This window comes from Anguilla anguilla, chromosome 6 (assembly GCF_013347855.1).
Source record: "Anguilla anguilla isolate fAngAng1 chromosome 6, fAngAng1.pri, whole genome shotgun sequence".
Classification (NCBI taxonomy): Eukaryota; Metazoa; Chordata; class Actinopteri; order Anguilliformes; family Anguillidae; genus Anguilla; species Anguilla anguilla.
The window spans coordinates 10,869,659-10,892,393 of record NC_049206.1 but is presented as its reverse complement, the minus strand read 5'-3'; the positions used below and the strand labels follow the sequence as shown (position 1 = coordinate 10,892,393).

At 43.0% G+C, this 22,735-nt stretch overlaps 1 protein-coding gene and 1 long non-coding RNA gene across 2 annotated transcripts; both read left to right on the top strand.

Annotated features, from left to right (window-relative positions):
* Nucleotides 1-190: 190 nt before the first annotated feature.
* On the top strand, nt 191-2,346 carry LOC118229448. The gene is made up of 2 exons (XR_004765671.1): nt 191-427; nt 2,127-2,346. It is a non-coding gene; the product is annotated as an uncharacterized LOC118229448 (long non-coding RNA).
* A 10,477-nt stretch (nt 2,347-12,823) lies between these two features.
* kncn (kinocilin) lies at nt 12,824-21,862 on the top strand. The gene is made up of 5 exons (XM_035421402.1): nt 12,824-12,980; nt 14,511-14,579; nt 17,604-17,675; nt 18,372-18,462; nt 21,296-21,862. The coding sequence occupies exons 1-5, from the start codon at nt 12,833-12,835 to the stop codon at nt 21,363-21,365; spliced, it is 450 nt and encodes a 149-aa protein (XP_035277293.1). The 5' UTR covers nt 12,824-12,832; the 3' UTR covers nt 21,366-21,862.
* Nucleotides 21,863-22,735: the final 873 nt, after the last annotated feature.

Below are 22,735 nucleotides of genomic sequence, written 5' to 3'. Positions count from 1 at the left end.
AACTTCAGTACGTCAACGTTTTTGATTGCAAGAGAGGCTTTCTATCCATTACGCTAAACATCTAAACACCAGGTAGGACAATTAAAATAATTAATATTTTAAAGGACGCCTGTCATTTTAGTGGCTGTCTATGTCATGGCCCACATTAACTAGGTAATAAGGATCACCGCTCATGCGCAACAAGTGGACACCGACAAGAAGTGTTTGCATTAATGCCAAGCGGTGTCTTGAAATCACACTCGGATTAATTCTGATCAGTACTGGCGCATGGTCAGGTGGCTATACGTATTTAAAACACATAACTAGGTAGGCTAAGCCTTGGTAAGTCTTTTATGCAATGCAAAAACGCTTTTAAAAAAGAGAATTAAGGAGGATTCTAGACCACAGAGTATTACTACTGGATCATGAGTTCAGCGTGCTCTGAAAGGTCAGCACAAACTGTATTTTAGATTTTGCATTTGACCTTAGAGTGATATTGCTTTTCACGCCGCGCAGACTAATTCATTATAAGCTCTTAGTTTGGCAGCACCCTTATTTCCCTTATAATACTGATAATTAGGTAGTACAATCACAGCACGATCAGGCCCGGGCTCAAGTGGCTTTCCAGTTTCCACACCATCAGCTCGGAAGAGCGCCATGTTTATTCATGATGTCTTAAAATCTCATCAGCGGGGCCATTGACAATGATGGTACATTTATCTGCCTGAGGTACTGTAAATTAATTGCTGCCTGTGATGATAATATCATTTCTGCCTCGTTGCCCACGGTAGGCTACACGTTTTTCTTTTTTGTCGCAGGTCCGGCAATTTTGATGTGTCTGGCTGCCTTTACCGCAGCACCTCATCAACGTTAATTAGTCTTAGCGCGCGCAAACCCTTCTCGCGCCGAGTAATTTCTTCAGGTGCGTGGGCAAACTAATTCTAATTTTGTCGCATAAAGGGATAATATCTTTGTATTTAATTGGGTGTGATATGAACTTTCATTGCTCATTTGTTGAATCGGGAGCTCAAGGTACGGTCCCATTGACCCCATCTTCCTGAAAGAACTTCAGTTTTGTTTGTAAATGCCTTCCATTTTACCAATGTACTGATACAGTGATGTAAGAGTTTATGAATTACCTAACAGTATCAGTAGGGATACAGAGGAGCTGTTTCAAGTCGTTCTTAACTATTGATTTAAAGTTTCTTTTGAGAGCTATGAAATACAAATTCACATTCATTTTTCTCAATTTACATGTCAAGCTAAATTATTAGGGTTATAATATGATGCTGTGGGATTAGGCATTCCTTACCGAACCCGTGCTCCCAATCCAACGTCATCAAGGCCATCCCCATCCACCTTTGTGGACTTATTATCCAGAGCAGCCTTTGTAGAAAAGGGAAAAAAAGCAGTAAACATTCTCCATTTGTGCACAGTTTATTGTAATTTAACATGGTAATATAACAATTGCCCGGTCACTCTTGAGAAGACCACGGCCTAACTTACTAGCGTGGGAAAAGGCCGTACCGCCCGTCCATATTCCTGTTTGTTACTTGAGGAAAGATTTTCTGCTGTTTCAGTTTTGGTCCCTACAATATTTATTTGTTTGCTTACATCTGGAGCATACAGAACTCCTACTGGCAAGGACTGAGATTCTTTGGTGGCTGTTTACACGGGCTGGGAGGAGTTGGGTGTTCACGCACGCCAGCACTTGGCAGCGTTGCAGCACGGAGCTTGTGCCGTTGTTTATGCAGAAGAATCCTCTTTTCCCTCCGCTCTCTTTATTTAAAATGAAAATTTGAATAAGCGGTCTGAGGAGTCAAGCGCTACAAATTGGGTCCTTTTGTTTCTTTCTGAGCTCTTCATGGAAATTAGAATGTTTATCTTTGCTTTGCTTCTCCCCCGATTATAATCTTCCAGTCAACAGGTGCTAATTTCCTTTTCTTTTTTTCCTCATTGCCAGTCTCGTAATGATAATTATGACTTGTGAACAGACTTGAATGCCCCGGTAATTATAAGGTTTCTTAAAGGTCCTTCAGCAGGTTGAGAAGCTGCTCATGACAGCTCTGTGTCTTCTCGAGGAATGCTCTGCCTACAAACTCTGAGAAAACTCCATATCCCCTGTGATCTTTCTCCTACCTTTGCAGAGGGAAAAAAGAACACTTGTCTCTCTTGGTCCAGTCTTCTGGGAGGAAAATTCTCAGAGCAACCCAAACTGGGAAGATGAGGTTAGAATTTTTGCCCTGCACAAGATGTCCCAGGTGTCTCTGCGGTGAATCTGAAGTGTCAGGCCTTTTCCCTTGGGCGACTTGTTTTTTCTTTTATAAACGACTGGCGACATTGCCTAACTTTAAAACCGTTTTAATTTCATGGATGTCTTGTGATGACTTGGTATCACTCACATTAAAGCTGGAAAAATCTGTTGAAAGCACATGAAATGGTAAACTCACCATCTTATGCTGCATCACACGTCCTCTCAAGATCCTGTAGGGGGCAGTACTCCACTTTATGAAGCCCTGCATGCAAACTACGCCTACTTGTAGCCCTTTTGAGAAGGAGGCAGGTCTGTCTGTTCTTTAAAATGAGCTGCAGATGTGGTGTGGTAGGTCTTCAGTTCGTTGCACATCACTTGTAACACACTCTTTCCATGCCCTGTTCAGCACAGCATGCTAATATACAAAGTAAAGCATTGAATTACAGCCGACCATGCTGATCGTGCCATCCATCCTTCTACCTTAATTCACTTCCTGTCATCTTTTGAATTTTCCTACCAAATTATTCTGGCTTCTGTCCCTGATTAGAGGTTGCTGTGACTGGTAACACGTTTTTTTTTTTTTACCTTGTTCCTGTGAACTTGCGTGCTGAGTCGGGCAGAGGAAGATAAGCTTTCCCTATTGACTGGTTTCATCCTACTTGTCATCCAGGGAGTTTTCCCTTGCTCTTGCTGTCGCTCTTGGCCAGGGTAAAGCTTCAAGTGGATTGTGGCATTCTGTGTGCAATGCTCTATATAAATAAAATTTGACAGCTCGATTGAATGATTGAATTAGTGAACAAAATGGCAAATGGCTGTTGAAATATCACCTACCGGTGACACGACTATTCAGTAAGGATACAGAGGTAGCTTTTATAAAGATGATTCCGTATGGCTGTAATGTACAGTACCACAGTACACTCCCTGGAAATGTATGCCTAAATGCATCTTGGGAAAGCAGGTGTGATAAGCTGTTGTCTCCAGTGTAATAAATACAGTTAGTGTAGAAAGTGCCTTGAAGCATTGGGTCTGAGATCAGTTAACCTCTCCCTCACCTGAACACTGCCAGAACTAATATGTGATCAGTGCTGACAGGGACACGCCTGCTATCTGCATCAGCCACAGGTATCCTTAGCAGGGGGCCCAGAGGTTAATTAAACGCGCAGGCCGACATTTGAAACAAATTGCCTTTGATGCTGTAATGTCAAACGACGGGGGCTCTCTCCGCCGTCAGCACGGGCCTCTCGACTGCGCTCGCGAGGATGCTTCTGAACGCAGATCAACCAATCACACGCCGCCAGCCTCCCCGTGGAAGCAGCCGTTCACATTTCAGAGCCAGGCTCGCAGTTTTAGTTTTCGGATACGTTTAGCGCATCACTGTTAATGGCTGCAAAATCGCAAGCCAGAAAGGCCTCGGGAATTTCATATATTCTCTTTTATAAGCCCATAGTTCACTGCACCGCGGTAGTGTCTCAAACATATAATAATCTTGCCCGTGGGGAATTGCCTTCATACAATGGTGCAAGAAAAAAGGGAAGGATCTCAATAGGAAGCCTGTAGCCTGTCTGGCAGACAGAAGAAGACAATGATTAAAGTCTGGCGGATCAAACGGGCTCAACAGGAAGCATATTTGCTCCTAGGGCAGATTAATTGATCCTTTTTGACCTCTGAAAAATCTTCCCATTGCCACAGCGGGCAACAGACGACTCATGGGCGGTTTTGAATGCCTATATTTTGGGGCGAGTATTCCTAGAAGACGTTAAAAAACTTCCTGTTCCTTAAGATAATGTGAAATTTAAATGCAAACATTGACACCTGATGTGAAACATGATTATTGTTACGCTATTTAGAGATTTAATAACAAGCAGTTACCATTTGCTAACCAAGGCAGTTACTGTGCTGGGACACTTGACACAACACATGGGCATGTCCTTAATTATGGGATGAAGGATTTGGCTCCACAAGGAAAAGGGAGGAGTCATCAAGGAGACCAGGTGCCAGGGGAAGAACATGGGTGAAGGTCTTGGCAGTTGTTTTAAATACATACGGTCTGATTTACTAAGACATTTGTCTTCGTAACTTTCCTCAATGATTGGTAATGGTATTTGCTTTGCACCAATCATTGGTTGTGTTATTAGTTTTGTGTGATGAAAGTTTTTGCACATGTCTCTGATGAAGTCTTAGTACATCAGGCCCATAATGTTCTGGCGTGTGTAAACTGCATGCAGGATTGTTTTTAGTCGAAGTCCAGCTTATAAATTAATAATTATTCGCTTGGTAAGTGGGTTGCATTGTTTATAACCATTTTTGTAGATTCTGGGGTTTCTTCGAGGTCCAACTGTTGGAAGACAAAGGATTGCCATACCATCTGTTCCTTTTCCCTTGTTACTCTGAGAATGCCCGTTCCTGGTGGCAGAAAATGATTTTTGCTTCATGGTTTTTTGTTGTCTGTTTAAACTGTTCCTGTAAAATAACAAACAAACAAAGGCTGGGTTGTCCATCCTGTACACCCTCTGGATTGTGGAAACTACCTTGCCCTTGTCTTAATTAGTCTTATCTATTATTTATCCTTTCACTTTTGGTAGCCAGACCTGAACTGTATGAACTGTGTCAACAGTGGTATGCATAACATAAAAATTGTGTGACTGCGGGGAGTTTAGCCCAAGTTCCCAACAAGAGAACTGGTTAGTTGCTTCATTGATTTGTCGCTTATTAGCTGTGTTAGTTAGCCTTCTGTAAGACCATGTAAAATCAGAGTAAAAATGCATCTGTTCAGAACTAATTTGACACTGCAATTTTTACTGTGTACATTAAATTGACCATGTGCACTGTTGCAAATGTCTATTCTTTTTTTCTCAAACGGGTAGTCCTCATTACTCAGCTATGACAATGACAGTGACTGTAGGACTGCAGGAGCGGACATCACTTAATGAGGGGTGACCTCAACTTCCTGATCTTCAGATGGATTCCTCGGGCAGCTCTGAAGCCCACTGTTATTATGCGGGGGGTTCGGCTTATTCCCGTTGGCCTCTGTTTAGCCTCGTCACCGCGAAGCGGTTAACAAACAGAAAACGGTCTCCTCTGCCGATGACGGTAATTACTGTGCCTGTCAAAGAGAGCCGTCTGCAGGGAGTGGAGGTCTCCTCGCCTGTCCTTCAATCCTTAATTGCATTTCATAATTTAATTAATTTCTCTCTGCCTCTTCTTACCCACCCACAGAGGAGAAAGAGTGAAGCGGAAGGCTTTGATTAAGATGCCAAAATCTTCAGACAAAGCAAGAGCTCGACCGGGAGGAAGTCCACAGTGAGCTGTGCGGGCCTTAAAAAAAGACGCTGGTAGGATCTGATGGAACCCCTTAAACACACTCAGAACACGGCAGGCATCGGACAATGAATCCGCGTCAGCCCATCAATACGTGACGGCGGTGTCATTGTTGGTCCACCGTCGGGAGGCACAGCCGCAACATGCACAAACGATTGCTTTCGCGGTCTTAAATGCCAGTTTTCCAGTTGGCCTCTTGGTCTCATCTGTTCGTTCTTTCAGCTTCGTAATGCGCAGAGACCGCAGTGCGATGCTGGTGCTTTCCTGCAGCTTGCTTGACTTGATACAGACAGCCGACTACCGAAAGTGAAAAAGGCCTAGGCATATAGGGGAATAAAGTGGACTGTCCGCCATCCTATTAGTGTCTTAATTTAGCCACTTTTTAAAACCTACGTGCTGTTAGATGTATAACCGTCATGGTTGCTTTGCAAGAGGCTGTTTATGGTGAGGATGCTGGTCTGGGAATTTTGTTCATCCAGATGTTCATCAGATAAATACACTTGTATTTATCCAATGCTATGTTTATCCTGCAAGTAGGACCGTCTCCAAAATGTAATGTGATGAGAAGTCATGAAGTGACAAATATTATTTAAACATTTATTTACTTTTTGCTTCGTATTCGGTTAATGATATCAGTTAAATTTAAAGTTAGCTGTGCTAAAATTTAAATTTAGAGAGAACTGCAGTTCCAGTTCTCTAGAACTGAAATTATCCTGATTGATCGTTTGTCTGGCAAATTTCAATTTATTCTGAAGCAACATTGGCTACTTCCTAAGTTCAATATCCTTGTCCTTCAGTAATAAATGAAATTATGTCAATCAATTGGGCTTTATGAAATGAATTGGATGCATGCATTTGGCTGTGTGTAGTGGGGTTTAACTTAGGGCCCTAATTGGCCCTCCCAGGCCTGAGTGTGCATGTCATTGAGAGCTACTCAACTGTGTAAAATAGGCAATTCTGTCATTATTGCACTGCTGCCCTGGGGCTAAAATCTGCATACGTAATCCAAGGGCTAAATGCCAACAGGATTTATTGTTCGGCTTTTAAATATCTGTTGATATTATTGTGACCTGTCATTTATATTTTATAATATCACGGTTTCCTGTGTCATTAGAATGAGCATGATGGGACCAAAGGTAATAACTGATTCTTAAAAGAACACCTGACGTTTGGATGGTTTGTTCGACTTGTCCAATGTATGTAAATACTATAGCCTAAGTTAACGCGATTCTGTCATATCTTGTTGTTCATACTAGAGGTATCGCCACTGCGGCTACTAGTTGCATGCTACGATGTTCACTTCAAAATAGAAATGACTACCCCCCTCAGTGCTCGTTTGAAGGTATAACAGGTTTCTCAAGAGAATAATTAGGCATCCATCTTGACTTGGTAGCAGTGATTACCATATTTTCAAGAATTTGGTACAGTTCATGCTTGGACGGCTGCTGTCATGTCAGATGGTGACAGGAAAATTGGCAGCTTTTCTGAAAACTCATCTCTCTCGTTTTTGTACCTCAAGCTCCGCTGTGACTCACTTGTATGAGCAGAAGATTTTACTTCTTTCACACGTCTTTCACTGCAGAATCTTATAACGAACAAACCTAACGGCTATGGACTGAAGAGCCTAATACCCTGCCTTGCTCTTTTCTGTAAAATAGTTCATCCTGGACCTCATAACTGGCCTTATTGTTCGAATTTTTCTTTTTCATAGACATTCATTTCCTACTGATACACCCACTGAATCATTTTCCTGTAATCTTGGATTCCCCAGCGAGTTACTTCACCACATCAAATGTTATTATAATGCATTTGAAGGTATGTCATCATTGGTACATTTAGATTGTAGAAAAGAAACAATGCAAAGCCTGACTAAATAAACTATATTTTGATATGTACTATAATAATATTTTTGTTATTATTATTATTCCAACCAATAGCCTTCAAATTGTGATCCAGTGGAGTTCAACCTTGCTGTTCTTTATTTGGCAATGGTTGTCGATGGCAACTGTGTACTTATATTTTAAAGGCAATCATTAGCCCAGGTCCTACAACGCAGGGAGAAGCAAAAAAGGAATGTGGCAAGTCTTGCTATAAAAGCAGCTGTCCATCACACATCATGTAGCAGCATGCGTTTGTCAACGCCGATGGACTGAACTGTCCAGATCAGCTAAATAGTGCTGACATTGTCATCACACTACTAGCTTTGGACTGTTCTGTTCTAAAGACAGAATGGTGTCAGATGGTATATTGGACGGTGTTAAAAACAATCCATCAGTGTTGACAAATGCATACTGCTACACGATACCAGTGCCAGACTCGATTATGCTTTCCGTTTAGACCAATTGCTCTTCCTGCTACGAGAGCTGACGTGATATGAGTTTGGAGTAAGTTAGCATCATAATAGTATATAGCCTGAAGGTGATGTCATTTCACATTGCGTATTTTCAGTGGTGAGAGTGATACTGGGAGTTTCAACAAAATATGGGTAAGCATTGTTATACTCATATTGAATGCCCAGCCAATACTGATGCAAAACTGAAGCACAAAGGGAATCACTGATCTGCTGGGCAGCTGTAACCTTTATTTCCTGTTGGCTGATAATCTTGGCCTCCAATCATCTGACGCCGCCATCTTTTCAACCAATAATTAGCTATGGAAACCTGTCTCAAACATTCCAGCCTCTGCTCTAAAGTGGCTTCTCTCTTGCCTCCTTGTCCTTAGATTTCCAGTAGAGAGGGATATCAGTTGCCAGTGCAGTTCCCCCTGACCTGGTGACATATGGCCCACACCAAAACGCATGATCGTGCATCTCCGAATACGCTATAAGAAAGCTGACTGGACACAGAATTTGCTGCTTGAGATCGTCTGACTAAACTTGGTAAAGTTGCACAGGGAGTAAAGGGAGGAGGGTGAAGACCAGAGGTAAAGACCAGGGTTCCTGCTGTGCAAGCTGCTCTCGGAAGCTACGGTACGCTGCTGCTGGTTGACAGCATTCTGGGGGCGTATTGGCGGAATGGCCTCTGTTTTCCTGTGGTTGCTCGTGTGATGCCGTACCGAATGACACTCAGGGCTTCTCTGTGACACCGTGTACCCGCGGGGGAAGCGATTAGCTGGATGTTTATAAACCGTCCTCATTAAAGGTTGTTTAGTCTGCCTGAATGTGCGCGTATGTGTGTCGAATGCACCAAACTAAACGGTTGTCACTGGGTTTATTTTTTTTAAATCCTTATTTAATTTTTAAATGAACCCATGACAGTTATTTCATGTTTAATGACTATCGTAAGGGAAATTATGTTTTTTTGGGGAAAATCACCACTACCATTGGCCCACTCTTATCTAGTTCATTGAGAACTCAATAAGAATGACTTTCCATTTCTTGGTGATGTCATATCAAAACTTCATTTGAATATACAGTATGTGTATTTATGCAAAATCTTGCCTCGTACCCTTCATGGATTATATTGGGCTGTTTGCACCATTTTTGCAAAAATGTTCTCTGAAAGGAGAGGTCACGGTGCTAAGCAGTGTATGACATCTCTTTAGTCTAGCATCGAATCTGTAGTATTTAGGTTTTATTAAATTATTTTAAATACACATGGTGATTGGTGACGGACGCTTTCAGGGTCAGGCCCCTTTCCTTTCGATTTGAAGACTGAAAGAGAAGAACCGTATAAAATGTGTGAATATGAGGGGTGTGCGCTGTTTTTGTAGCCACTGTTCATGGCAGTCATAAGTTAACCCTGCTCAGTGCTGACAATTAAGGTGTCACTCCCTCTGACGTCCCTCCTCTTGTGGGAAATGCCTGTTTTAATTTTTATTTTGTACTGTAGAGCCTGTAATATGTTCCCTAATTATGTGTCTAGTTCTCTGGGGCTATGCTAAGCACACCTTTTGTAAGTGTTGAGTGCTTAATGGCTAAAAGAGAAGGCATTGTTCTGCCCTTTAGCAGCACTGTCTGACGGAGTACAGCGACTGAAAGAAACAGCCGTGTGTAGAAAATGATCATTACGCTATTATCTGTCTAATGTGGGTACTCTGGGACATTTATCCTAGCCAAGTATAGTGGGATTGTTAACAGCCTTTCACTGAGGCACAGGATGACACTGCTGTGATACGGCTGTACAGCCCTCATTTGTCTGCAGATGGTCTTCCTCTGCAGTTTATAAAGCATCTGAGCATCTTTGAAAAAAAGCTTTTGTATGTAGTAGTAGAAGTAACTTTGTAGCAGTAGTAGTTGGCTCAAAATAATTTATCCTTTTCTTTTGACATAAAGTTGCTTATGAGTTTTGTAACAACTGATATCCAATCGAAGCGCTAACATAAAATAATTTGTGATTTAACATTATTTTATAATGAAATTATCAGCCAACTTGCCTTTATAATTGAGCATTTGAAAACTGTGATGCTTCTGAAGAACCATGTTTTGTCAGAAATCACTTGGCTTTCAGTAATTTTCTTTGTTGTATTCAGCGTTTGTAGGAAAGAGGCATTATTGCCTGTACCTTGGAGAAGCAATGCCAACAATGTCCATGAAACTGAAAGTTTTTTTCTTGCCCTCTTGTTTGCATGGGCTTCTTGGACATAGTCAGTCAAAAGCAAAGAAGGGCAGACTTCAACTGAGAGTTTTAACTTTACTGAGAAGACCTGTTGATTTTGAATGGATGTAGACATAATTTTCTGACAGGTCTGTATACTGTGTTCACATTGGAGGTTTCATAACTGCATTGTTGTTTATTCACTCGCTCTCTACCTTTGTTGATGTGTGGTGAGCATTATGACTCAAAATGGCAGCTGTACATGATGGTTGAGGTGAGTTCCCCATCCTTCACTGTATAGCACTTTGAGCATCTGGAAAAGTGCTATATAAATGCAATGTTTGTTCGTTCATCAGAGGTTTTTACTATGGTCATTAAAGTCCCCAGGTCGCTCATTGCAAAGAGTAGGGGGTTTCCTGGTGTCCTGGCTAAATTCCAAACCTGGGTTTCCCAACCTGCCGTCTAATCATCCCCTGATTTAATTGGCTAAAAATTGGTGCTCTCTCCCACACTTACTGATGTAGTTCATTGAAATTCACTGTAATTTACTGCACTGTGATACTGCTATTTCATCGGTCAGTGTATATTGCATTATCTTTGGTGCAAACCCTGCAGGTGTCAGTCCTGCCGGAAGAGACTTGGAGATCCTTTGCATATTATTCTTTCAGAGGAGTGGTTTTGAACTGTGAGAAAATTCAGAGAACATAAAGATCACTCAACTTCATTTTCTGAAGAAGTTCATTATGACCCAGGGATTTGGGGAGAATGCTGGTGAGAAAATTTAAGATGGAAATTAATCTTGCCTTTCATTAAAACGGCCCGTAATCTGTTTGATAAATTAGGCAATTGTAAGTGCAGGGGCATATTCTCTGAAACTGTATCACCCCTCAGCCTGTTAGCTTTTGTTAGCCACCTCTAGTGTAATTCACATGAGCCTGAACTCAGTTGCCATGGATACTTCATCCCTATAGCAACTAGGAGCCTTCATAAGTGGCCACCAGCCCAACTGAAAAAGACTCTCAGAGCCCTTGATTATACGCAAGTTCAGTCAAAACGGCTACCGTGGGCTTTACTCTCCTCTGGATATAGTGACACAAACAGGCTAAGCAAGTCTATTCTTTGAAGTGTGTGATAGAACTCGGAGCTGGTGCCAGGCCTCGTAGCAGATAAATGGGTTTTCTGAACATATGGTGTTGCTGTTGAATTGCCCTGGTATATTCATGCAGGGAGTTTAGATTGCTGTCCCTGTAACAGTGCACCAGCTGCGCGGACGAGGGTGGTGAAAATTCATGCTTTTCGTCATTCACAGTATGGGCAGGACAGACATCACAGCAGTTACTAAAAATGCCACTTTGCTCTCACAGAAGGAAATCAGAGCGCAGCCTTTACAGAAATGGAAACTTCTGTCATTTCTTGTAAATATGTGGCTTTGTATAATGATTATTTATTGCTAAATATATTTCGCAGTATTTCTTTGCAAAATCTGAAAGTGGCAATCATTTGTATATTTTCCCATATATATTTATCTGTTGCAATATCTTCATAATATATGGTGTTTCAAGATATTTGAAATTTGTATTTTTGTGACAGGGACGGATCCCTTTATTCAGAAAACAGAATGACTGAATCAATGTTACCATATTAATGTTAACAATACATTTTATTTATAGCCCATTGGTTACAATTGGGATTAAAACATGTATTTTACCATAAATTAATCCTCTATCTGCATGCAAAGCAATTAGTCTGTTCTTACAAACGAGGTGAGGTATAGAGATGCCTAGTAGACAAGCAACAGAATGCAAGTCAATGTCTAAGAAAGCTAAGTGGCTAAAAACGTTGTCTTTGCTGTGTCTTTATCATTGCCTCCCTGGTACTTCCATAGGCACTTGAAAATCATCAACTTGGAGATCTTCGAGACAAATTTATTGCACTCAGTAAAGTAGGCGAGCGTTTAATTTGATCTTCCTCGCTGCTCTTTGTGGGATAGAGTAGAGCGAGACGGGATCACTGAGTCAGATTTCATTTTGACGTCCCAGTCCCGTTACTCCTCTCCTGCTTCCGATCATCGATGCCAGCGCGTGTCAAAAGAGCCGTCTCCGTGACCGGGCCTAGGTGGCACTGTGCCCGGGTGGCAGCTTCATGCCCGAGGCTGCAGATCTCAGCTGGCTGGCATATGCTGCGAGCCCTCGTGGCATCACTCTGAATCGCTCTGAGGGCTCGCCAGTCAATACGTCTGATATGAATTATTAGTGAGTGCGTGGGCAGAAGTTTCAGCCTTTCAGAGATCATAGCCAACCGCAGATCAATATGTAGCATTGCATGAATCGATGAAGCGGTCATATCATTATTACTGTTGCTAAAGAAAGTCCAAAGTCCTTTCATTCACGGTGGCCAGTGGCCTGTCTTGTGCAGAACCCCAGCTATTGTCACGGAGAGAAAAGGGTTAGATTGGGCTCCGGAGGGGGGGGGGGGGGTGTCTGTCCTGTGTGGTTTCTTTAGCAGGGAAAGCAGATCTGCATCTTTAAAGATTCATGAGGAGTCTTGAGGAGACAGCGAGCGGGTTTTCGACAGTGAGAGTTTGAGCCCGGTCCCCTGTGCTGGCGGAAAAGGGGGTACGGAGTCTGGGGCGAAGCGCGCTGTGAGTCGGGGGTCCCCGGGGGCGCGCGGCTGAGGGTTTCGGGCGAGGGGGAGGGCGAGGGCAGGCCCGCTGGGAGGGGGAGAGGGGCTGGGCGGTTCCTGCCGGATGAACGCTGTCAGCATCGGGGAGTTCCACGGCCTGCGGGTGGGCTCCGCCCTGGTCAGCATCGTGGCGGGGTGCATCATTATTGGGGTGTCCCGAGACTGCGACGCCGACGCCGTGGGGGGCATCTTCCTCGGAGCTGGTGGGCTGGGTGAGTGTTGGGTGGTGAGAATACAGACATCTTGTGTCTCTGTTAGCTCTGTCTGCTTAGGCACTGGTGTAGCACCACCACAGATGCTTCCAGTATCAGAACATATTAGCATTTATTTGTTTAGTTTTTATTCATTACATACATTTTGTATTATAAGCGCATAAACTGCAAAACTGCAGAGTTTTATTTATCCTGTTTTCTGCAAAATCCTTGCTTCCTGATTTTTTCATTTTTCACTTTTTGCAATAGGTGGTAGAACTCGAGACCTTTTATCCACGCCGCGTGTGGTATTTTGTGTGTCGGTGCTATTGCCAGAGCAGTAAAACATATGACCTCTGGAGGATGCCGGAGAGAGAGAGGGCCTGCGGTGCTGCATGGATTTATGTTGAAAGGTTGTCCGAATAAAAGCTCAGTGGCCCTTGCCATTTTCCATCCAGCTACATTACAAGCTCATGGATCATTTGATCCAGGCATGTAATCTTAATATGCCTGTGACAAGGAGCAGGTAATCTAGACAAGGCTTTACCAGACTGTGAGGGTCAACACTTGATACATTACAGTTGTTCACGTGAAGATCAAAGCCACTTCAATCCACAGCACCGGCAATATTTGTAATAGAAGAGTTTTATTCGGAACCGCTGGACCAGTGCCATCTGACCAGGTCATCACATCAGGATGGAGAAGGCCAAGCAGAAGCTTTGACATTTTGTTTCAGAATATGCCACAGTAGATGTAATCCATTATCATCAACGAGCTCATATAATAAAGCTAAAAATGCTCGCCTGTTGTGATGCTGAGTAATTGTAAGAATGGAAGGAAATTATTTTAGGTATGCAAATTATTTATGACGTGCTAGAGAAGCTCATAATGTCGCCTATTTTCATGCCTCTTTATAAGGGGGTCTGGTCACACTGAATGATGACAGAGGCTCAAGAAGACAAGGGACTGTGTGTATGTAGCAGTGAATCTTTACCCATTTCTGCCTGACCATGTACGTCAGAAAAGTTCAGCCATTGTAGTCAGGCGGCTGAATCTTTTGGAGCAGAGCCAGAGCATCATGGCGGATGCAGTGGACAGGAAATCGAATTCGATATTTTCCACAATTTAGAAATCAGCTCTGCTCCTCAAGATTAAGAATGGCTGAAGATTTTCTCTTGATTGCAGCTTTCAGTCTAGTACCTGAATTTGACCAGTTATAGGAGGTTCAAGGTCGAACTGATAGACTTAATAATATAATAAGAGTAGAATTTGGTCTTTCAATGTGGCATAGTACATTAAATGATGTAATGCCTGTTGATCATTTCATCACCTTTGGACTCATGAGCTAATCATTTCACGTAATTATTCATGATTCTTATCTGTGGTTATATATAAAGTTGATATTGCCTAATCATCATTTCCATCCTGGTACATAAACCACTGCTTACTGCATGACTCGGCCATGCTGCTGTTATAAAGACACGTCAGAACATTTGTGTGCAGCTTGTCGTGTGCACTACGGATCTAAACTCCCATCCCTGTGCTTCGCAGGTCTCATGATCTCAGTCTACCCCTTCATAAGAGCCTGGCTCAACTTCCACCACATCCTGCCTACTCTAGGTAAGACTTCCCGTTTCATTGGATGATTGCATTGAATATTTATTGGCATATACCATAGTTCCAGTGGGCCATAGTTCCAGTGGCCTTTGTTTAAAATAATTTTTATTTCAGTTTTTTTATCGCATTCTATTAAAATAATTCAGTGTAGAGTTTGGGACTGGCACGGTATCTCCCGGGGAGGTCTGGCTAGCTTGAACTTTGCATGGAAATGCTCTGAAATGCCGGATGCGATGTACAAGTAGTGACCGAAGAAATGGAGACACCAATGTAAAGTTACTCAGTAGTGGATGTGGGCCACCGTCCTGTTTAATGAACTTGCTCTACCACCAAGTTGAAATTTGTAGTCAAATGATCTGTGGTTGCTCTTTGCTGATGATGTCTTGTGCTGATCCACGATGTCTTCACCTTAGGTGTAACCCACCCCCTTTTTGATGGTCACTGACAGCTTGTACCTGTGCATTATCTTGGTTAAGACCATGGCACTACGTAACATTCATACTTGCCATTTCGTGTAATATGTTAATTGCAGGTAAACTCAATAAATACCACAGAAGTGGCAGGAAGAAGCCATGGCGCTCTGATTTGCTGTCTGACACGCATATGGAGGGAAACGTGTGTGTCCAGCTTTTCTCAAGCTGTTGAAGGCTTGTAAATGGTAAATGGACTGCATTTATATAGCGCTTTTATCCAAAGCGCTTTACAATTGATGCCTCTCATTCGCCAGAGCAGTTAGGGGTTAGGTGTCTTGCTCAAGGACACTTCGACATGCCCAGGGCGGGGTTTGAACCGGCAACCCTCCGACTGCCAGACAATCGGTCTTACCTCCGGTCTTACCTCCTGAGCTATGTCGCCCCTTTATATGTCGGCTTCTTTTGTATCTGTATCTGTAAATGTGAGGGAAAATCAATTGAAGAGAATCAACAGTGATGAGGAAAATAGTATCAAAGCAGGTTTGATATGTGCTGCAGAGAGGGAGCCAGGGAGGAGCAAGGGTGAGCAAGAGAGAGAGAGATTAGTGGTGGGGCTGTTCCACTGACTCTCCTCCCCCTCTGCAGGCCTCTGGTCCTCCATCTGCACGGCCCACTGTGTTCCCATAGTAACCGGCACAGCTGTGCATAACTGTTATTCCAGGGAACTTACCGTTGACTTTCTGCGGGTTCCATACCTTCTCATTTTTCCGCATTGAATAATTAAATGGTATCAGTTGTGATCTGTGGAGGCACAATTTTTTGGCAACCGGCTCACGTTGACCAATCCTTAAATGATCGCAATCATGTATGTTAATGACCGATGCATTAATATTTGCACAAATAGGATTCATTAATAATAATTGTACCCTGGTCTATTTCAAAATTCATTCATTCTGAATTGCATTACCAAATTTTGAATGGGTAGGTAGATCCCCAACCATCCTAGGATCATTATAATATGTTTTACACAACATGAAGGGGGTTAGGATCAAGGTCTACTTATCCTGAAAGAAAGAGATGAATTTCCTACAAGTGGAGGAAATATTTGCACTGGATGAGGTGTAGGTGTTCTGTGAAATTAGTTTCATTTTTATGCCTGAGAGAGTTTTTCCTCCAGAGGAACTCTGTTTTCAGCCTGAATGCCTGGACCCCAGGCGACGGGCCGGGTCAGGTTTCAGAGCTACGGCTCTGTGACCGCTCTCTAATCAGCGAGGCTTTCCACGAAAACGGACGACCGCGCTCCCAGATAACTATGCAAGTGTTCCATGAGGCTGCGGTTCCCGTGGAGCGAACAGGTGGCAAAGGAGCGCAGCTTTCAAAACAATGTTGTTGTTTTTAAAAAAAATAATTTTTATTGGTCTGTGCAGCCGCTGAGAACACGTTTTACAGCTCTGCCTGTGTGCTGTTTGCTGCCAAAGCACTGCAGAAAATCACTTAGGGCTTCAGGGGCTGGAAGGGTTTGTTAGTAAACGTTCGAACAGACGGTATCCTCCTCAAAGACCTGGCTTCATATAGAAGGTCATATCAGCTGTAATCGTAGGTGAAAGGTGCCATGCTGACTAAAAACACGTTATGATTGGGCACCTCCTGAGAGCTGTGTTTACCCGGCCCCTCGTAAACACACGTTTGATAACTTACGTCTGACTACCTTCCCATTCATCCTTCGCCGTGGAGATTTTTTTTTCAATCTCTTCACATTGATCTCAGTTCCTCTCATCCTGTTAGCACTTCCTAATTGTCACAATAATACATTATTGTGACAGGGGGGGCAATGGTATATTGTGAAGTAAATATATGAAAAAAATGGGGGGAAATGCAGGAAATGTATATAGTAGGAATGCATATGTAGCCTTACTGATAAGTTCCGAGTTGCTCCTCTGAAGCTATCAAGAGGGGAAAAAAAGTTTGTAAATTTTCAGTTAGGGTTCGAGTGTGGCAGCAGGCACAGAGGAGCTCGTGTGGTTTTGATTAGTTTTCAACACGCGTGCTGAGAATACCGGGGCTCTGAAGCAGGGAGAAACATGTCCAAACACCAGCTGCAAATAAACAAATAAAATCTCCCTCATCAAACACTGGTGTCAAATTAAAAATTTTGATCGGGGTGATTTAAAAAAACAAACAAAAAAAAGGTTCCATTAGAGGATGCTGGTGGTGTAAATAAGTTTGGAGGGCTTTCCTCTGAGAATATCAAGGGAAGAAAGAGCTATAGTAATTACAAGTTGAAAGTACATTTTATTGGTGACACTTGTTTGCATGTACACAGTTACCAAGTCATTCAATGAAAATAAGACTAGATAATTGATGCTTTGACTGAACATAGTCTTGCTCCTTGACCTGCATAAACGTGTGTATGTGTCTGTGTCTGTGTGTTATTACTGGATGCCCATAATATAACCGCACACTTACCGGTCTGCCCCGCAATATAACCACACACTTACCCACAGTTCAGTGATCGATCCTCAAGCTCCTGACCACTGGAGCTGCTGTCATTGATCCAGTCTGTAGCACTCCACCTGAAGCTCCTGTGCTTTCTCTCTCTCTCTCTCTCGCTCAGGGAACCTGCGCATCCACCCCACTCAGGCGAACCCCACCGCGGAGCTCTCCGCTGAGGCCCTGAGGCGGGAAGGTGAGCTGCTCTCCTCACACTGGAGGTCCAGTATCCGTGCTGTAGAGTGTGTACTGCATGTCTGCAGAAAGATCGCTAGATCGCTAGCTCACACCACACACTTTCCAGCGCTGGCTGTATTCACAGCTTCCCCGGGATAAGCACCTTCTCTCCGGCGGGTAGCATAATAGAGACTGAAGTCTATTTGCAGGCTGAGGACGAAGGAGTCCGTTCTAACCAGAGCCGCTGTCACACCCTCCAGTTCCACTGCTGGGGTGGAAATGGTTTTTAAAGCATTCATCCGGAGTTGAAATCAAATCCCTAGAGTGCTGATGGATTATTACAATTTACAGGCCTTTTTGTCTCATTCGTTGGGCCTAGGGGAGGGCATAAATGGGCAGAGCAGTGTATGCTGTCAGCCTGGGTAGTGTGGAAGCCAGCGTTACATACAAAGCAATATTATGCACCACTGCTATGGGTTGACTGAGCTGGAGAGGGGCTGAAGCCTCATTTGGGAACAGAAGGCCCATCACATTGCATGAAATGTTTATTCAAACTCTTTAAGGCATAAGATCACAGATGTTCCTAACTGAATATTCTAATGCTACTGGCATTCGCTACTGGCAATTAAAAGCAATGAAAGAGTTCTAGAACGCTGGCTTAGAATTTTGGAAAAGCATCCGAAGAGGGTTAATTTTTCCTGTTTCGTGCCTCCAGCCACACAGAGCCAGCTGAATCTTGAGCGCACCAAGAGCAGGATGGGGACCCTCCAGGACAGGCCAGCGGCCGAGGCCTCTGTGGATGAGGGGTGAGATGCGCACAGCCCCGCCTACGCCCCCTACAGCTTTCCAACTGCACTGCTCAGTCTGCTTTCCATAAATAACAGTGCATGACCAGAACGCCAGGCAGAAACTGCAGCAATACATGCCCTATTCCAGAGAGTGAGGCTCAATGAAGATTATGTGTTTTACTGGTCATTTATATATTACATGTAGAGTTTACAGGAAAATTACTTGTCCGTTTACCTCAGCATCACTTGAAAAACCTCCTAATTTGGCCAATAGGATTGCTTTGTCCCAAATTGGCCAATGGTATTGCTTTGTTTAAAAGACAGAGAGGAAAGAAAGTTAAAGAAGAAAGGTGTACAGGATGCTGAAGAGCTGAACAGTGGTGACTGAACATGAATTGAACATTTGTATGGCCGGATATTTCCTTGCTCATGGGTACAACTGCAGTGTCCCACTCTAGATCCTCAGCCTGCTGCTTGGCTATGCTGCTGGATGGCCAGGGTCAATGACAGACACTAGTTGCTTAAGCCTCTGCAGCAGTACCTGTATTATCTTGGGGAAAAGATGGGACTATGGCTGCATACGTTTTGGATTATGCAGGTGCTAGTGTGCAGCGTCCCAAATTGACAGAGAACGCTACGGCAATTGAACAGGCCTCCAGCTGAGCTTGGACATCCTAATCGGGTGATAAACTGAGAATAAAGACTAACATAATCACAAAACACAGACTCATAAATGGACGCATTTAGACAAGGGAGAGCAGAACCCAACTGAGTTATAAGCCCAATAAATTGTGTATGCAGACTGTGGTGCCATAAGGCTGCCCAACTGGAGTTTGTTTATTGCCGTAACCATACAAACCTTCATGTAATCAAGCTCAGATAGCATTTTCATCTGCACGGCAATGATATCCTCCATTAGCAACACTCATCCCCTCAGTGTACATTAAACTAATGGCATGATTAGATCAGCTTTGGTAAAAATGCTTGGTGCTGTTGTTGTGTTCATTTTTCCTTTAACGGATAGCTTTGTTTTTTTTTGTTTTTTTTACTCCGACCCATTTTTACAAAGTATTTCCACCATGCTGATCAGTAATGATACTAATTTTGTCTCATCTTTCTTTGTGGAGCTTTGATCACCCCGCGAACCGCTCCACTCTGCTCTGCAATGCAGTCTAATAGGACCATGCAAATGAGCCTGGAAATGCCTATAAAATGACCGTTCTCAATATGACTGCATAGCCTGAGGGGGACATTCATTTACGTGGTTTTCTATCAGTCCATTACCAGGCGTTTGGTGTTTCATTTGACAGACATTTTTTAGCGGAAGCACGCATTGTTCTCCATGGGACCTACGGCAAGCAGGGAGGCATGCGACTGTAATGAAGAACTCTATCAACACCCCCCGCCCCCCATGCTGATGAATACAACCCTTGCAGTGCAAGTAAGGAAGTGTTTCTACAGTGCAAAAAAGTTTCAAAAATTTACATTATTTTAAAGCTTGGGGATGTAACTGCTTACAGCTATCTATTAAATACATCTGTATAAGCTAAGCGAGGTTATATTTGCTGGAAAACCACATTTAGAAGGCATTTCGTGCCTCATTTGCACGGTCCTATTAGACTACATTGCAAAGCAGAGTGGAGCTGTGCCTGAGGTGACCATGGCTCCACACAAAAAATACAAAGTTATTATCAGTACTGATCAGGATGGTGGAATTAGTTCAGAGAAATGGGTCCAAGTAATAAAAAAAAAATGTGCAATAAAAAATTACAGTACATTACAGGCATTTACTGAAGCAGCTGGATATATACTGCTGCAGTACAGGTTAAGTACCTTGCTCAAGGGTACAGTGGCAGTGTCCTACCCGGGAATCAAACCTGTGACCTTTAGGTTACAAGACCAGTATAAATGTCTTTAATAAATACAAATGAAAAAACGAAAAAGGTCCACTGATCTATCCGGAAGAAATGAGTGTTTGGGAATGGATTAAGAAATCTCTTGCAGCAGGTGTATCCATGCAGGTGTCCTCCCAAGGCACTGATAATGGAATCAGCAGCCAGTATGTGACTGTGTGTATATTGGTGATGCCGTCGCTGTCCATGGTACTGAATGCCTTTCGTGCTTCGGGGCTCACGAGCTACCTCTGACAGTGACCAATGAGGAGGTGCAGCCCCCTGGGCTCCTCCCCCACTGCTCCTGGTGTCACATCCCCATGTTTTATTATGAAATCTAAACTGACACAAACGTAAGAAGTGTCCAAAGGCATTAATCCCCAAGGCCACTACCAACCAAGTAATATTTACTCCAGAAAGCTGCCTTCCTACTCTGCTGTGCACATCATCCAATCAACTGCTCAAAATACTGTTGCCTTGGTTACTGAGACTTGCCTCTCTCATTCACAAGCATCACTCACATCTCTTGCAGAAAAGTCATGGACCTCCCAACCTTCACGCACTGCTGAGGGTTAACACAATATTCAGAGCTGTGAAAATGGATACAAATCCACGTACAGATGGATTGCACATGCATGCATTTGCAAACACAAGCGTGCCACGGTGACAAAAATATACACACAGGAGGCAAAGCATCCCATATGGACACGTACAGGGACACACAAACACGCACGCACACAATCATGTACTTTCTGCAATTGCACACACTTGGTAGGTTTGGTAGAATTTGAAAGTGGCCAGTTGGAGCAGTTGAATATAGTACTGTCTGTTGCCAGAATGTACAGCGCACATCCTTTTCTCTAATTATTATACATGTATCCGTTCTTATTGGTATAAAAATGATATTCTTACATTTTATGTGAATGGAAGAAGTAATGAGTGGCCCCTGTCCCTCTCAGGCCTTCCGACGTCCCTGATATCATTGCTCGTCGGAAGCCCAAACAGTCCTCGGATATCGACGTCCCATGATCCTCTCTTCTCCCCGGGCCACGTCTGAAATGGCCACCTGAAGCATCCCCTCTTGGAATAGAATTTGACCATACAGATCCCAAGAGGTTCCTTTATATCCTTTCAGAACCATGTCGCTTAGATAAATCATTACAGGTGGAAAAAAATGAATTTGTCATCAAGTGTAAGAGTCTTATTATGGACAAAGGACAGCAGAGTATACCCATTCTCTTTTTTAGAGATAATTGAGTTTTTTTTTTTTTTTTTACTTCCTTTTGGGATCAGCACTCATTGTGGAAGTACATTTGTTGAAGTGCAAAATCTTTTTAGCGTATACCCAAGATGTATTTGGTGTAAGATTCTGTAGTTTAAGTTAATATTTAAAAATAAGTTGACCATCTGAAAATAATGTTGGCAATGTGCCTACACACAAACACCCACACTTTTTGTCTAGGGCTTGCTTTGTTTTCCATTAAAATCATATTAAAGTTCGGAGGCACACACATTAATCCAGAGAATACAGCTTTCCGGTGAAACTCATGTTTATATCTCCTGTAACACCGAAATGTGTCATGATTATGGGAAACAGGAATTATGGGAATTATAGAAAAATGGATTACGAGCGGATTAAGAGGATTGCTCTCAAGCTTCATATGTTTCGTACCAAACCTGTGAAATCAAAATTATGCACAGTATTACTACAGACACTGCAGCTGTTTGTTACTCTTTGCTGTATCTTTGTGTTGCTCGTCTTTTTGCTTCACTGTATCTTGGTTTCTTAGCCTCTGCAGCAGCTAACTAGCAACAAACACTTTGCTGAAATCTGATCCCAAATCACAGGCTCTATAGCCACGCCCACCTCCCGACACGAGCACCATGCCCAAAAACATCCCAAACGCATTTTAGAATAACGAATACAGGTAAAAGTTGCACGGATTTTGCGAAAGTACGTTAAGGCCGAGATTGCCAGTGCATCTTAGATATGCCTTAACATAGTTATTTTTATGGTTAAGTTTTCTAATAAAAACGCCTGCATAGTGTGCCTTCAACCTGCTTTTCTTGTCCCCTCTCCACTGTGCCTTAAGACCCAGATTTCCAGAGGCCCAAACATATTATTTAGAAGTTCCTTTGGCAGACAAAAGATGTCATTTTCGTTTGGGAATTACCATGGAAACCCATAGTCAAAATTAATACAGAGTGGGATCTTACATCCAGTATGAAAGATAGGTGCAACCTCTTAAAACATAAACCGAGCTGACCCCTTTGGTTCTTCACAGAATGAGAAGTTGTCCGTACAGGATTCATGAATGGAGCCTTTTGATATTGTCAATAAATGATGAATGGTGTTACTTACGAATGGAGGAAGGGAGTGAATAGAGGTTTCTGCCCAC

Excerpts from the sequence above, each read along its gene's own strand:
- kncn (XM_035421402.1), top strand. The coding sequence starts at position 12,833 with ATGAACGCTGTCAGCATCGGGGAGTTCCACGGCCTGCGGGTGGGCTCC. Across the intron at positions 17,676-18,371 it reads TGAGGCCCTGAGGCGGGAAG|CCACACAGAGCCAGCTGAAT; the intron begins GTGAGCTGCTCT and ends TCGTGCCTCCAG. Across the intron at positions 18,463-21,295 it reads GAGGCCTCTGTGGATGAGGG|GCCTTCCGACGTCCCTGATA; the intron begins GTGAGATGCGCA and ends TGTCCCTCTCAG.